The following is a 15,674-nucleotide window of genomic DNA, read 5'->3' as shown; positions in this document are numbered from 1 at the left end:
GTTATTTTGCCTATTAAGAGACAGGTTTTCCTGTTTTCATTTCCCTTCTGAAACCTCTGTGCCCTCACTTCCTAATGTTTTGGTCTTCTAAGGTTGTTTAGCCCGATACTCAAGGTAGACAGGAGCGTTGGGTTTTTGCTGATAACCTTCCAGAGCTGAGTGACATTCTATATCTTCTGCTTGCCTTTTCCTCACTTCTTTGTCTGATGTGGACAGGACCCCTAAGTGACTTAAGCATGCTTAAGTGATACTTACTAAATGCTAGTATTTGTTGAACATGTAGGATTTCAAATGTATGGGAGTGTGATCTATATTTTTAAAATATTTATTGTTTATGGAAGGAGTTGAACTAATTCCAGAAAAACTTTGGCCTTCCCTTTAGGTCATTGTACTGTGTTAGTTTCGTGGGTTTAATTTTTTAGAACATATGTGACAAGTACATGAATATTTTGGTTCAGTTTCTTTTGGTTCATTGCTGTACTCTGTTGCCTGAATATCAAGGCTTTTTAATCCTCTCCTGCAATATTAAAAATGTATACACATCATTAGGTATCGTGGAAATACAGATCAGTGAGATTACACACCTCGCACCCACTAGGGTGATGAAAATAAAGACATCAGAAAACAAGTGCTGGCCGCGATGAAGAAATTGGAACCCTTTTATACTGCTAGTGGAAAAGTAAAATTGTGCAGCCTTGTATCAAAACAGTTTGACAGTTCATCAAAAGGCTAAACATAGAGTTTACTGTATGATCTAACAGTTGTCCTTTCCTAGGTATATATGCAAGAAAAATGAAAACTTACATCCACACAAAAACATGTACATGAATGTTCATAGCAATATTATTTATAATAGCCACAAAGTATAAACAACCCAGATGTCTCCCAAGTGAATGGCTAAGCAAAATGTGGCATATCCAGTGGAACATTATTTGTTCCAATGAAGTACAGTTACATGTTGCATTCAGGTGTACCTTGGAAACATGCCAGTTAAAGACCACTTTGTATGCTAACATTTTTATAAAATGTTGCAAACCAGCAAATCTATGGAGAAAGTAGATTATTGGCTGCCTAGGGCTGGAAGTTTGGGGAGGAGACCGGGAGTGAACTCACCTGGTTTGGTGTTTCCATTTTGGATGATGAAAATGTTCTAAATTAGATAGTGGTGATTGTTGTGTATCTAAAAACCATGAATTGTACACTTAAAAGGGTGAATTGTATGGCATGTAAGTTACATCTCAATAAAGTTGTTACAGAAAAAATTACATGCTTAGATTCGTTTGCTTCCATGAGTATAAACTATCTCCAGAATGATACATTTTGGTTGCCTGTGGGGAGGACCTGGGTTGCTATGGGGGCCAGGACAGGAGGAGACTTTTATTAAATACCCTTTGTGTCTCTTGTATTTTGTACCTTGTGATTATATTATACTTTACAAGTAAATTTTGAACAAAAAGGGTATCAATAACTCATCTCTCTTGATTTTACTATGACCAGGTCCTTCAGGGGTTAGATTATCTACACAGTAAGTGCAAGATCATTCATACTGACATAAAGCCAGAAAACATCTTGATGTGTGTGGATGATGCATATGTGAGAAGAATGGCAGCCGAGGCCACTGAGTGGCAGAAAGCAGGTGCTCCTCCTCCTTCGGGGTCTGCAGGTGAGAGAGTTGAGCCAGCTTTGTTTCTGTCTCTCTGGGGACATTGAGAGAGCCTGCAAAGTTGCACATTGAGGGCACTTGAGTAAAAAATGTATATATTGGGAACTTTCGTAAGAGCTTCATGGCTAGAAATAATTAGACCTTTTTCTTGAGAAGGAAGATGCCCCAATTAAATTATGCTTTACTATTTGAGTTACTTAACTTTGTCCTCCTTTAAAAGTTCATTTAAATTCTTAACTGCTGCTTCATCTACATTTGAAGATTACCCTGTTGCTCACTTCCCTGCAAAAGGGGATGTAGTAACAGGTTTCACAGAGCTGAGCTGTAGTCAGCAGAATTGTTTTCTGGTTCCAGGTTTGTTAGAGTGCTTCTTGGTTAGCGTAGCTACATCAGTTGGAGTCTAACTGATGCATCCAGAATCTGTCACAGAGGACCCAAGGGTGGGAGAAGACCAAGCGACCTGGGGTCTTCTCCCACATGTCTATTGGCATAAACAGGTTTATTTTTGGTTTTCACAGTGTGATGCAACAGTGAGGTGTTGACTGTGCTTTTCCCTCCCTCCACGTTATTTTGTGCCCTCCTTTGTGGTCAGGCAAGCAGGCAGGTGGAAGGGCTAAAGGCCTGTGACTGACCTGGTTCTTGGGAGGTGCCCCACCTCCAAAGCTGGTCCAGCATCAGGATACTCTTGAGACTGTGGAACCACAGTCTATCAAGCAGTTTGATGCAAAGTCTGGTCATGTGATTGCTAGACCATTTGCTGTAGTACTTGATTTACTTTAGTTGAATTTGGTTAGATGACTGGAATATTTAACAGCTCTTCTCCATTTTCTTAAGTTACCAGTTGGTGCTTTGGCATTGACTGTTTTTGAAATGAATGGGTATTTAATTTTGGATAAACAAGAGAAATGGCTCCATTTGAACAACTTTTGCTGTGCCTTTTAAGAACCAATGATTTGTATGAGTTGGATGAACTTTCTTTAGATTTCTATGATTAAGAGCTCTGATATTTAACAGTTTTTGAAGTTGGATAGCCATTAAAAGGAAGTATTTATTTCATTTTGCAATTCAGATTATCTATATACAGATATGTATCTATTTTCCTCTGAACGTGTGTTTAATTTCCTTTTGTTTTAGTGAGTACCGCTCCACAGCAAAAACCTGTAAGTACTTACACACTTATGTTCTCCTTTGTGTTATAAGTCACTGTTCGTCATTGAGGTTTTCAAATTGTAACATTAGTTTATATTTATTTTTGCAACAGTCTTTCAAATAAGTTTGGGGGAATCTGATGTACTTTTTTTGGTTTTGCGATTGCTTATGTTCTAATGTATATTAATGTAAAAGACAGGCATGTTTATAAATGCTGGGTATCCTTGACTTACAAGATTTACTCTTTTGTTAAGGTGCAGTGATTTTTAGAGTTGAAATAATTAGAACTGTTCCAAGTTTGATCTTCATTTTCCTCGTGCACTTTCTAGAGCACTATTGGCTGAGCCTAGTGAAATGTGAGGTGATAGAGAGAGGATGTGAAGTGTGATGATTCCAAAAACATTTAACATTCTTTCTGATTTGCCTCCAAGTTACCTGTTTCTCTGAAGTTGTTGTTTTAATTTTTTCCTAGCCGGTAATTAAATATGAAAAGAGTATTATTTATTTTGTGGTTCTGTCAAAACACTAAGTCCAGTCCAGTGAAATAAGCTGCTTGGAATTAAATCCTACCCCAACAGACCTAACCCTGGCTTGATTCCAGTAGAAGATAGAAAAAATATATAAATATCTTGAGTTGATAGGTCACTTTTTAAGGGTTTTTAGAGTTTTATGAGCCAAAAGCATTTGAAGGGAAATGTCCAGAAATTCAGAGTGCTGCCAAGAGCTTTCAGTTTGGAACAGAAGTCCCTGTACAAGTCCCTGTAATAATTGTGCCGCCTGGCCTGCTGAGGAGCCGAGTCATTTCCCACAGTTCTACTGTGGCTTGAGCAGCTGGTTTTGATTATTGATTCTGTGAAAGACGGAGGCTGTCATTGCCAGAACTTTCCAAGTCAAATGGCCATGAATGGAGGCAGTCAGAAACAGTGGCTTTTTCTTTTTTTCCTTCATGTGCTCATTTCTTACAGTGTATGTAGTCTTGTCTGTTGAAAACAGCTCAGTATGTGAGACCAAACACAAACAGTGGTGTTGACCAACAGTAAATGAAAGACACCTGTTTTGGCAGACACTTCATTTTTGGCAGACAGTTGGTTAAGACAATAAGGAGGGAGGACATTGGTAGTTTCTGTGAGGGCAACAGCAAATAAAACTTGAAAGAGGTATTTCTTGTTTAAGGCAAGAGTATTTCCACATGCTCAGTTCTTCTGAGAGTGAACTTGAGGTGAACTTGAACTAGAAATGAAAAAGACTTCTTGGATTTAAGCTATATCCCTCTGAGGGCGGGACCTGGTGGTGGTCCTGTTACTGGATATTAGACAACACTGGTTTCTTTTTTCTAGTTTTCTTGTAATCTTAACCATGAGGTGGATCTCATGTCTGGGCATGTGTTTTTAATGAATACAGCCTGAAAAAAAACCCAGAATTTGTTGGTACTTGTGATGCCACTGGCTCTTATACTATCATGTAGTGCTTTAAAAGGAAGCAAGCTGACCTGTGGTATTTCTTTAACATGTTGTAGATAGGAAAAATATCTAAAAACAAAAAGAAGAAACTGAAAAAGAAGCAGAAAAGGCAGGCTGAGTTACTGGAAAAGCGCCTGCAGGAAATAGAAGAATTGGAGCGAGAAGCTGAAAGGAAAATAATAGAAGAAAATGTCCCATCAGCTGTACCATCCAGTGAGCAAGATGATGAGTCCTGCCCAGAGGTGGAGCTGCAAACAGCAGGCTTGGAGGATGCAGCTGGTGGGGAGCCTGCAAGTGGTGATGGTCAGTGAGGTCTGGAGACAGGGCCTGTGGGGTCCCAGGAGCTTCATTAGCAGGGACCTGAAGGTCACTGTGCATGTTGACTTGTGCTGCTGCCTCAGATGTGAGGGTGATTCTCCCCAGCTCCTTACTGGGGACTGTGGGGAACTACCTGTTTGTTCCTTTGTTGTAAACTGTATCCCAGAAGTATGTTAGTATTTCAAAATAGTTTTTAAAAAAATGGAAAATGTCTGAGAAGCACCATGTCTGTATTATGCTAATGATTGTCCTTTATTCTGTAATCAACCTCTTCCCTAACAGTAGTGTGCTAACACACCTTGTCTGAAGATTGTAGAGGACAGGGTAGAAGTGGAACTCCATTTCTGCTCCAAACTAACTTTTTCTAATAAGAGTAGGCCAGTTATTTAATAAATGAGAAAAAAATATTTAGAAAACCAGAAGATTTTACCATGAGAGCCAAAGAGGTGTTTGCCTTCAAGTATGTAAATGAAGCACATTCAGAAATGTCTCCTGTTGGAGGAGATATGAGTATCTACTGCCACTGTGTTAAGGAGAGTATCAAGTTCTAATTCTTAACCTGTTGGCTTCTTAAGGTGAAGCTGAGGACCAAGAAGAGAAAGAAGATGCCGAGAAGGAAAGCATTGAGAAAGATGAAGACGATGTTGAACAGGAGCTGGCAAACATAGACCCTACGTGGGTAGAATCACCCAGAACCAACGGCCACATTGAGAATGGCCCGTTCCTGCTGGAACCGCAGTTGGATGACGAAGACGATGAGGAGGAAGATTGCCTGAATCCTGAGGATTATAACCCTGAGGAGCCAAATGCAGAAAGTGATTACACATACAGCAGCTCCTATGAACAATTCAATGGTGAATTGCCAAACGGACGACATAAAATTCCTGAGTCACAGTTTCCAGAATTTTCCACATCGTTGTTCTCTGGGCCCTTAGAACCTGTGGCTTGTGGCTCTGCACTTTCCGAAGGATCCCCACTTACCGAGCATGAGGAAAGCAGTCCATCCCACGACAGAAGCAGGACAGTTTCAGCCTCCAGCACTGGGGATTTGCCAAAAAGTAAGTGTCCCTCCCCTTCGAGGGTCTGCTTTCCATGGCCTGGGTGTCATGCCTTTGACAATTGCTGTGAAGGGAATTGGCTGGAGGTGGTAAAGCTGTGTATGTGTGCATTAACTGTTTACATTTTACCTCCTTTGTACTCATGAATAAGTAATTAATTTAAAATATATTCTGTGCCACTAGGCTGTCTGCATATCAGATCGCATTTCTGAGCTTTTCTCATTTGTCTTGTGTTTACCTAGTAACATTATACATTTGCAAAAACCTTTCAAGTTTAGCAGCTTACACCTGCAGCTTTCTAGAATGCATGGTTTAATTTATAATTTCTACTTCCATCCGATAGTTTTATATTTAGTTTTTGGGTTTTGTTTAATTTTCTGTTCAAGGAAAAAAACATGCCTACTCTTTGTCTATATTGAGGAAGAAGTGTCATATTGATAGATGTTCCTGATGATCAGACTTCACTGTTGGAATTTTTTAAAGGAAGTATAGCATGGCTTTAGATCTGGTGATGACTTTTGTCATTTTACTTCGAGAGTGAATGCCACACGACCTATCTCTGCCTGTGACATGCTAAGGGACCTCAGTAAGCAGACTGGGCATCGCAGTTGGTTTCTGTTCTGTCCTCCAGTGGAAAAGCTCAGAAACCTCCTCTGCTCCCTCTACTGACAAGAGTGTTTTAACACATGGCTGGGCAATTGATGAGTGAGCCCTGCAAATAGCCCTTTCATTCAGGCAGGTGGGGAACCTGCAGAGCTGTCTTCCTCATCGACTGTAACTGATTGTCCTAAGGATGTGGGTTTCTTCCCTTGGGCTGACATGTCTTTCCTCTCTACGTTTGCCTTAACCAGACACTGTTTGAAGGTGCTTCTACAATGCTTTCACATGGAATGCATGTTCATCTAAGGAAAAATGCACCACTGTGTGTCTCCTTGGGCATGGGCTGGGACACAGGGAACACATGCAGCAGCTGGTGTCTCAGCAGTGACTGTGTGTCTCCTTTACTGTCACATTACTACCACACCACTTCTAACACCCCTTGTCACCAGCCGTGTTTGTAGGGGGGCTTCCCCACACCACCACACCAAGCCTCTGATACCAACAAGGGGTCTTGCAGTTTAATTCAGTTCTGATGCTACCTGCAGATACCAGATCCCATAGGTTAAGGGCTCAGGACCGCAAGACTGCCCCACCTCACATGCCAGTGGCAGGTCCACATTGTCCCCTGTGCCTCTGACCCATTGGCTATAAATTGGAGGTTCCCATGACCACGTCCCTGGGTTCCATTACTTGTTAGAGCTGTGCACAGAACTCAGGAAGACAGTTTACTTGATAGATTATTGGGTTATGAAAGGATGTAACTCGGGAGCAGCTGATGGAAGAGTGGCATGGGACGGGGCAGGGGCAGGTGCCCGCAACCCGGAGCTGCTGCTCTCTCCCGGTGCTCCTTCCCCATGTCATCGCACACACCCTGTCATCTTGTAGACTCGTGGGTTCTTTTTCTTTTTAATTAACACATTTAATTATGTGTTATAATCATTTACAACTTTTTTTTTTGGTGCCAGAATTGTCCCAGATCTGGTCTGAGAGCCTCCTGGAGTTGGCTCTGATGCCCTTTTGACCCAACCCCATAATTCTTCAAGCACTTCCTTGCTTTCTAGAACCAGGTCCGTAATTTCCCCACCCCATGCTGGATTTGCCCATGTCTCCAACTGGGTTTTGTTATAAATTTTTTTTTTTTACATTTTGTAAATGTACGTAATATGTGGAAACAGGAGTATGCAAAATTTATATATGCATGTATTGAGGTGAGTGTTCAAATATTTTTTGCTGATGGTGTAAACAATGAGAAAAATTAGCTTTAGCAATCCCATGTGTAGCCTAGCCTCTTCCTAGCTTATGTGTAAGACATAATGGAGAGCGTCTGTGTGAACATGGCACACTGCCTCACACTTCTGTTCCTTTGCTTATGCTTTTCCCCCTGCATGGGATGCTACTTCCTGTTATGCCTTGTCCATCCTTTCGGCAAGCTTTCCTCCTTTCGTTAGGTGGCAGCTCAGAGCACAGTCCTCCCCATGGGCCCTGCAGGCCTGTTACTACTGTTCATACTCTTAACTGTATGGTCACTGTTCACTTCCATTATCTTCCTTCTCGTTGGGATGTAAACTCCTTGAGAGTGCTGTGTGTTTTTGTTTTTGTATCCTCGGTATCTAACTAGGTGTTGTGATTAACATTTATTGAATAATGAACAAATGAATCAGTCGTATTTGGTTATATTCCTTCTCCTCTTCCCTTTCTCCCCCCTTCTGAATTCAGACTTTTACTCTGTCCAGCACACATTCTACCCCTAGTACCCTGTTACTCTGCTTTTTTTCCCCATTGATCCAAGTTTCTTACCAAGAGGACTTTTTCAATATTTTTAAATTCTAGGGACATATGAGGGACAGGATATCCTTACCTAGTCATTTGTGTGGAGGTCTTCAGTTCTGGATTCTAGCTTGGTCATTTAATAAGCACAGGCAACTTCCTGAAAGGTGTTTGGCTTCCTGTGTGGAAGGGGTATGGCCCAGAGACTGGTGGTCATTGCTGCCTGGTACTACATGAACATGAAGCAAGAGAACCAGCCTTTTCCAGAGTTTGTGTGGATCTTTGTTGTTACCGCAGAGCATATATTTTAGGGAATTGTAGAAGACTGAGGAAGAACTTAGGTGTGAACTTGCCCCTAGAGTGATTTGATCGCTATTGACAGTTGAGGAAAGGCGGCAGGCTTCCTCCTGGATTATTAGCAGCTGGCACCACAGACTGTTATTTGGCTCATCCCATCTGGGGACACAGACCTGGAGCGGGGTGGGCTTGCTGGCTGCAGGGCCTACCACTGTGGGTCCCTTGCGCAGCTGTGTAACACAGGCCGCAGCTCATCTCGCTCAGACTCTTGTCCCGTAGGCTGTTCTCGGTGGAGCAGTGCGGAGAGCTTTGTATAGCGCATCCTCAGCCCCCCTCTCCCTGCACTCTGCAGTGCGTCTCCACCAGAGCAGCACCTGGAGGCCTGGCTGCCTAGCCCATGAGCCCTGTGCACCTGTCCTTGCCCTCTTTCTCTTGCTCGTTTACACCTGCCATATTGGCTGCTTTCCAAAGTTTCTCAAAAGTACAAGATTGTTTCTGCCTCTCTGCACATCACACTTGCCCTCTCTGCCTAGAGCTTCTCTCGTCCATGCTTCCCTTTGTTCAGGCCTCTCCTTGAACAAGATCTGTCTTCAACACCCTTGTCAGCACTCCATTCTTTGCTGTTTTTCTTCATGCTTATAGAGCTAACTGACCTGGTGTCTGAATCCTTCATCTTATTTACTTTATCACCCACATTTCCAGTTGATGCATCAGTTCCCTAATTTGGGGTGTGGTGGGGAACTTTGCATGTTTGTCCATTCAGTTCCAGTGCCAGGTCAGCACCTGGCACAGAGAGGGGTGAGCGGGCCAGGCATCTAATGATCTCCTCATGCTGCTGTGTCTGAACTGGGCCCAGTACTGAGCCTCTGCGCATGGGGAGGACATTTATGCCTTCCTTGTAAGGATGTTTTAAACTTTAAAAAGAGAGTGGACCTAGCAGGGTGCTGTGTAGCAGCCTTGATGACAGCTTTGTGTCACTCTGAGACCCTGCTAGCTGCTGTCTTTCTGGATTCTAGGATAGCTTCACACAGAATGCATACAATGTCACCCAAAGACTGGTTTATCAGAAATGACTCGAGGGCCCCAGCCTTCCTGAAGTGAAATCTTCCCACCTCTGTCTTCCACTTTTCCTATTTACCTGGGTAGAAACAGAGAGCAAAGAAGAGCTGTGGTAGGTCTCCATCATATTGACTTAATCGAAGGAGGTCGTATGATTCTTGGGCAAAGCAAAATTGGTGTGATAACTCAGCACACGTGAGCGCCTCGTGTGGTGCGGGCTCTTTGAGTGTGGCAGCCAGGTGCCCTGGCACGGGCAACTGTCACATTGAGACCAGAAAGTCGGAAATACAGATAGACTCTCTTTCACCTTCCTTGTGTTCTTATGCAATTCCATTTCTGAGATAAATTCCCTGGTGCCATTGGAATGCATTTTAAGCTGGGTCACTATTTAGACCTGAGCTGGGAGGACAGCAGCACATCACCAAGGGACTTTGTTTAGTGACTTAAGCGAGGGATATGAAACACAGAGAACCCATACAGAACATATGTGATGATGTGTCTTTTAAAGTGTACTTCCTCCAGCTGATTGAATTGTGCAGCTCCTGTGAATGTCTAAAAAAAGAAAACGAGCAGCAGGGAGAGGGAGGTGATTGCAGCACGTGCCTTCCCCTGGAGTGCCCTCAGCTGCCAGCCATCAGGGCTGTTAGAGCCCGGAGCTTCAGCCTTGCCCCGGTGGGCCCTTGGTGGAATTGCCACGTATGGGGCGGGGAACCCAGCTCCCCTTGCTGCCTGCTGGGCCCGTGGGACTGCGACTGGCCCTTCTCTGCCTGGTTGGAAGCCTTGGCCTCAGGGCGGTCAGTCTGGTCTCAGGCCAGGTGAGCCCCCAGTGTAGCTGTGGCTCTCCTGTGTTTGGATTTGTCTTTTTTGGGTGGGGGGGTGGGGGATGGGCCCTGCCTCTTCCTCCTTTCCTGAAAACTGAGCCTGAAAAAGTTTAAGGCATTTGCCAGGGTCTTTTAACTTATAGGTGGTGAAACTCAGATTTGAGTCCAGTGCACAAACCTCAAATTCTATTTTCTTGCCTGCTGACTCTGATGAAATGACGTGAGGGATGCGTCTGGCTGTGTCTGTTGATTGGGTCATCATTTGTCCAGCCCTCCTGGAACTCTCTTCCTGGCTCCTTGCCCACTCAGTGTGTGCATTCACCTCCTCGGTGTGTCTCTGTCCTGCTTTCCTTCTTGTTTCCAAGTTCCTGCATTTCTTCTCCCTGCTCAGAGCTGGCCCCCCGAGTCCCCACGGTGGCTCAGCATCCTTATAGAGGTAAGTGGGCATAGGACAGATAAGCGGGAAGATGGCACAGGAGCCTGGCTGGCCTGGGTTGATCCACAAGCCCAAGGAAATGGAATTAAAATGGCCATAGTTCTCTTCACATCCTGGCCCCTCCTGGGGAGATATGTGGGTGCCCTAGGTCCTGGGCACCTTGTCTGTTGGAACACTGTGAATGGTGAGCCTTGCTGCCTGTGTGGGGCTGCCAAGGAGTCGGACCCTCTCCAGCACTGTGGCTCCACAGCACGGTATACCCAAAAGGAGGTTCATTTTTGCAGGGCCCAGCTTTGAGTGAACAAGAGCGGTGCTTAAGGTTCTACGTTGAGCAGGCTTTTCTGTTTAGTCTGTAAATGCCATTTTAGAATTACTTCTAAAATTAAAGAGAGCCATGGTTATATCTCATCCTTTCCAGAAATCCAAGCTTATAGGTCAGTTTGAGGTTTAAGGAAGATGCTGACTCACTTCAGGATTTTCTGTCTGGGCCTCACCAAGGTAATTTTCCCTATCACTTGTCCCCGGTCACCTCTACTTGGTACAGGCACTGTCTGGACTTGTCTGAGTAGCTCTTGCAAGGAGATGTGGGCAGCCTGGCCCTGTACCTCCTGCTGATTCTCTCAGTGCCACCCTGGGGTTGAGAGTGGCCCGAGGCTTTGACGAGTTTGGGAGGGACCTCAGGTCTGCCCTGTGGCTCATGCCGTCCCAGGACACCTCTGTTCTGGCGTGTTCCTTGTCCAAAGCTAAACCAGAATTGATGAGTCTCAGCTTTTAATCTTTGTTAGTCACCCGTCATCCAACCCTTGGGGTCTCCTTGCACAGCCCGAGCAGAGGGAGGAGTCGGGTGTGGGTGCCGGGATGGACTGCACGTCACTTGGGAAGAGATTGGCCGCCCAGGTGGCGCTCTCCCTGCCACGGTGTTCCACGTGGTAACTCACCACAGTTGGATGTAGTCCCTTAGGCAGAGAGCTCTGACACAGTAAGAGTTAGCTGGAGGGATTCGGAAGGAGCAGAGCGGAGCTGACCCAGAGGTAAAGGCACCAGGGGTGACGGGAGAAAGTGCAAGGCGGCATCCATTGGGAGACCGTTCACTCTCTTCTGTGAAAATTTTCCAGAATAAAGATCAATTTTAAAATCTGTTGAGTTCAGTTTACAGGATTCCAGGCCTAAGTGATCATCTCATCGCTTCTAGACAAGGAGACTGGGCCTGGCGACAGCGTGTGCACCATGCACCCCTCTTCCCCCGACACTAACTGTCCTGTTTGCTCATGCCAGCAAAAACCCGGGCGGCCGACTTGCTGGTGAATCCCCTGGATCCACGGAATGCAGATAAAATTAGAGTTAAAATTGCTGACCTGGGAAATGCCTGTTGGGTGGTAAGTAGAGTTTTCTTTCTAAAACATTTTGGTCACGTTCACATATTAGATGGTGCTTTTTTCTTTTTTAGTGTCTGTGATCCTCCAAGGTAATGCAGTCTGTTCCCTTCCAGCATAAACACTTCACAGAAGATATCCAGACGCGTCAGTACAGATCCATAGAGGTTCTAATAGGAGCAGGTTACAGTACACCCGCGGACATCTGGAGCACAGCATGTATGGTAAGAACGGAGTTGCCGTTTTCTTCCGTGTAAAGGCTCATCCCTTTAAAGCTCGTGATGGGGCGGACCCTCACCCTTGCATGTGACCCCGTGTTCCTGGCTGGGGAGGATGGGGAATGGGGAGACGGTGGCTGCCTTGGCTTGTAGGAACTGGAAGAATTCTTTCCAGGCAAGTCCTGGGTTTGGTTTTCTTTGGTTTTTGGTTTGCTCTTGAGCTACAGCCTGTTCTTAAGGCCCCCTGCAGCTCACAGCTCCAAAAGCCAGCCCCTCCACCATGGTGACGGAACGACCCTAGGCCATAGCTTTGGCTCCTGAAAGCTTGCAGGTCACCCAGCCTTGCCTTCACTCATGCTGTGGCCACAGAGGCGGTGGCAGTGTCTTAGGGGCAGTTTGTTTGAGGCCGAGATGCCAGAGCTCATGCAGTGGCCCCTGACAGACCTCCTCTTATTGAGGGGGAAGGGGTCTCCCACATGCCAGTGTTTAATCTCCTCTCATAAAGCAGTCTCTAGAGATGACTCTGCATGTCCAGTCATTGCTGAGACAGACACCAGCTGCTGCATGTGTTCCCTGTGCCCCAGCCCCTGCCCAAGGAGAGCACAGTGAGGTTTCTCCTGAGGGCCTGGGGACGCCTCTCAGCCTGTCCTGTCTGCTTCAGCTGCCTCCCGAGTCCCATTGAGTCTGAGCCCTCCCCCGGCCCCACAGCACATCTTTCTCCCCCTTCCCCCAACCTGTGAATGGGTGAGGGGTCACGGGTCCTTGTGCAGAAGCCACCGTCACCTCCTCTTTTTTGGTCCTCTTGCCCGGCCCATTGAGGGCCTTGCTCTTAGTGGGCTGTGCTCTGTAGTCCTGTGCTGCCGGCGGCAGGGGGTGTATTTCATGCTTTTCTTCCCCCCTTCCCCACTTCCTCCCTCCCCCCTTCTCCCCTTCTTCCCGTCTTCCTCCCCCCTTACCCCCTCTTCTTCTCCCCTTTCCCCCTTCTTTCCCCTATTTTCCCCTCTCCCCTTTCCCTTCCTTTCCTTCCTTCTCTTCTTCAAAATTCTCCTCTGATATATTTCAAATGTAGGGGCTTATGTGTAAAGTTTGACACTTCTCACTAAAAAAAATGCAGAATAAATGTAACTGTTATTCAAAGACTGATTTCACAGGTCCTTTGAGTTTGCTGTATTGTATGTGCTGTGATGCTAAAGTAAAAGCTTTGTGTGAAGCAGGTAGTGCTAGAGGATATGGAAAAAAGATGTTTTGTGTCTTTCAAGTTAGCCTGATCTGAGGCAACAGATGTGGCCCAGTCTGTCTGAGACATCGTGCCTTTCTGTTCCCACTGGGCTCTGGTAGATAATACCAGACAATACTTGTGAAAAGGAAGTTTTTCATTGAGTATCAAAAACCAGGTCCTGGCTGTGCTAGGTATGACAAGGATGGGTAGGTGGACATGTGATGGTTCCTCTGAACTTGGAGGCTGCTGTGGGGAGGAATTCGCCCCCTCAGTGCGGCTGCAGAGGGCAGTGTGGGGTGGGGGCTGGGTAGCTGTGGGAGGCAGGGTTAGGTCAGTGGAAAGGAGGGAGCTCTTTCAGCAACTGGAGCTTTGTGGGAAGTATTCCATTTAGGATGTGGTGAGGCCAAGCCTTCTTTGTTCCCAGCAACACAGAAGGGCCCAAACCAGGCCTGCCCTAAGTCAGCATCTTTCAGCTCTGAAATCCTAAGCTGCTAACTTTGGGCGTTAGATTTTGTTGATAGAACCAGAAAAATAGGGCAATATCACAGATGTTGTAGAACCGTGGTGGGGGCTGTATGTACAGCTTCATACAAGGCTATGTCTTGCCTTCCATCAGGTAAGGCTTTGTTCCCCACCCACCCACCCCCAGTTTCCCGGTCCTGCAGCTTCTGCTGTTAATGAGAACTGTGGCCTAAACCTCCGTAACAGACCCTAAAGAAGATTTCTCATCTCCTTCACCTCCCTCTCCAGGAAATGAAGTCTCAGCCCCCTCAGTGCTTTGAGGGGCTGCTTTTGAGTTTTTAAAAATCAGGAAGGCATCAAGCCTTTACCCCCCAAGCCCTGAAGGCCATGGCTGAGAGGCCTCTTCTGTCCTCCTTAGAGACCCTGGTAAAGATTAGGCAGTGTTTCCCATGCTTGCCCTTTTGTTGAAGTTCAGAAATAAAACGGTATATTAAATTCATAGTACCCAGCTGCAATAAAGCTCCAGATTGTTCTTGGTGGTAAAATCCAGAGTTCCTTGAGTGTTATAAATGGCATCAAGTCTGCCAGAGACTCCAGTGGAAATGAGACCACACATGGACGCTGGTCCCCCGTACTCACTGACCAGCTGTTACCAGGGAGGAGGACAATGGCTGAGGAGCTGGTGTGGGAGTCGTTGTATCTCTTTTCCTTCTCTTGAGCTTTGGGGCTCCTCCAGATGTAAGTGTGTGTCGTTGAGAGTTCTGTGTGGGCTGAGGCATTCACCGAGCCTACTCATTTGTCTGTTGGAATCCCTGACTAGGTAACTTTATATGGACACCAGGCTGGGCCCCAGTCAGTGCATGGAAATAAGAAACCACAGCCTGACAATGTCACCACACTTGTCACAGCACAGAATGAGTAAGTGACTTGTTTCCCACATGGGACACCTGGGCACAAGAGGGCATTTCAGGAAAGAGTATCTGGGCTCCCCAGAGCCTGCAAGCAGACTTGGTCCAGGAGAAGGTGCTCCAAGGGGATCTGGGCAACCCCAAGGGAGGAACCCAAAGTTCCCAAGTGTTAAACACAAATAATAATAAAGGTGATGCTGGGAGTAACTTACTGAGTTGAAGGCAATAATCTTTCATGGTTTCATAGCTGCCAGTATAAAAGCACGCCCTAATGTACAAAGGCCCATGTTTTCATTGTAATGTGCACTTGCCCTGTTTACGTGTCCTTATTTGTCAAAATAGTCTCCTCATTCCCCAGGGAACCAGTGTCAGGTGATGTGACAGGAAGACCTCCATCTTGCCTCTTCCTTTTATCTTTTTTGTTTTGTTTTGTTTTTGTTTATTCTTATTTATCTTTCTTTTTTTTAAATTATTTTGTTATCATTAATCTACAATTACATGAAGAACATTATGTTCACTAGGGTCCCCCCTTCACCAAGTCCCCCCCCACACAAACCCCATCAGTCACTGTCCATCATCAGCGTAGTAAGATGCTGTAGAATCACTACTTGTCTTCTCTATGTTGCACAGCCCTCCCCATGCCCACGACCCCACATTATACATGCTAATCGTTAGGCCCCTTTTCTTTTTCCCCTCCCTTCCCTCCCATCCTCCCCAGTCCCTTGCCCTTTGGTAACTGTTAGTCCATTCTTGGGTTCTGTGATTCTGCTGCTGTTTTGTTCCTTCAGTTTTTCTTTGTTCTTATACTCCACACATATGAGGGAAATCATTTGGTACTTGTCTTTCTCTGCCTGGCTTATTTCACT

At 45.6% G+C, this 15,674-nt stretch overlaps 1 protein-coding gene across 17 annotated transcripts in view; it reads left to right on the top strand.

The window, feature by feature from the left end:
- SRPK2 (SRSF protein kinase 2) overlaps nt 1–15,674 on the top strand; it is a 317,158-nt gene that overhangs the window by 281,810 nt on the left and 19,674 nt on the right. For 15 of the 17 annotated variants that reach the window (XM_073238992.1, XM_073238997.1, XM_037003577.2 and 12 more), the window contains 6 exons: nt 1,498–1,663; nt 2,798–2,823; nt 4,329–4,575; nt 5,166–5,648; nt 11,904–12,004; nt 12,118–12,225. In XM_073238992.1, the coding sequence (XP_073095093.1) occupies nt 1,498–1,663; nt 2,798–2,823; nt 4,329–4,575; nt 5,166–5,648; nt 11,904–12,004; nt 12,118–12,225 (1,131 nt within the window). The remainder of the gene's footprint in view (nt 1–1,497; nt 1,664–2,797; nt 2,824–4,328; nt 4,576–5,165; nt 5,649–11,903; nt 12,005–12,117; nt 12,226–15,674) is intronic. The other 2 variants (XM_073238987.1, XM_073238986.1) reach the window with 2 other exon arrangements.

This window comes from Manis javanica, chromosome 6, assembly GCF_040802235.1.
Source record: "Manis javanica isolate MJ-LG chromosome 6, MJ_LKY, whole genome shotgun sequence".
Classification (NCBI taxonomy): Eukaryota; Metazoa; Chordata; class Mammalia; order Pholidota; family Manidae; genus Manis; species Manis javanica.
This window is presented reverse-complemented; position numbering and strand designations above follow the sequence as displayed.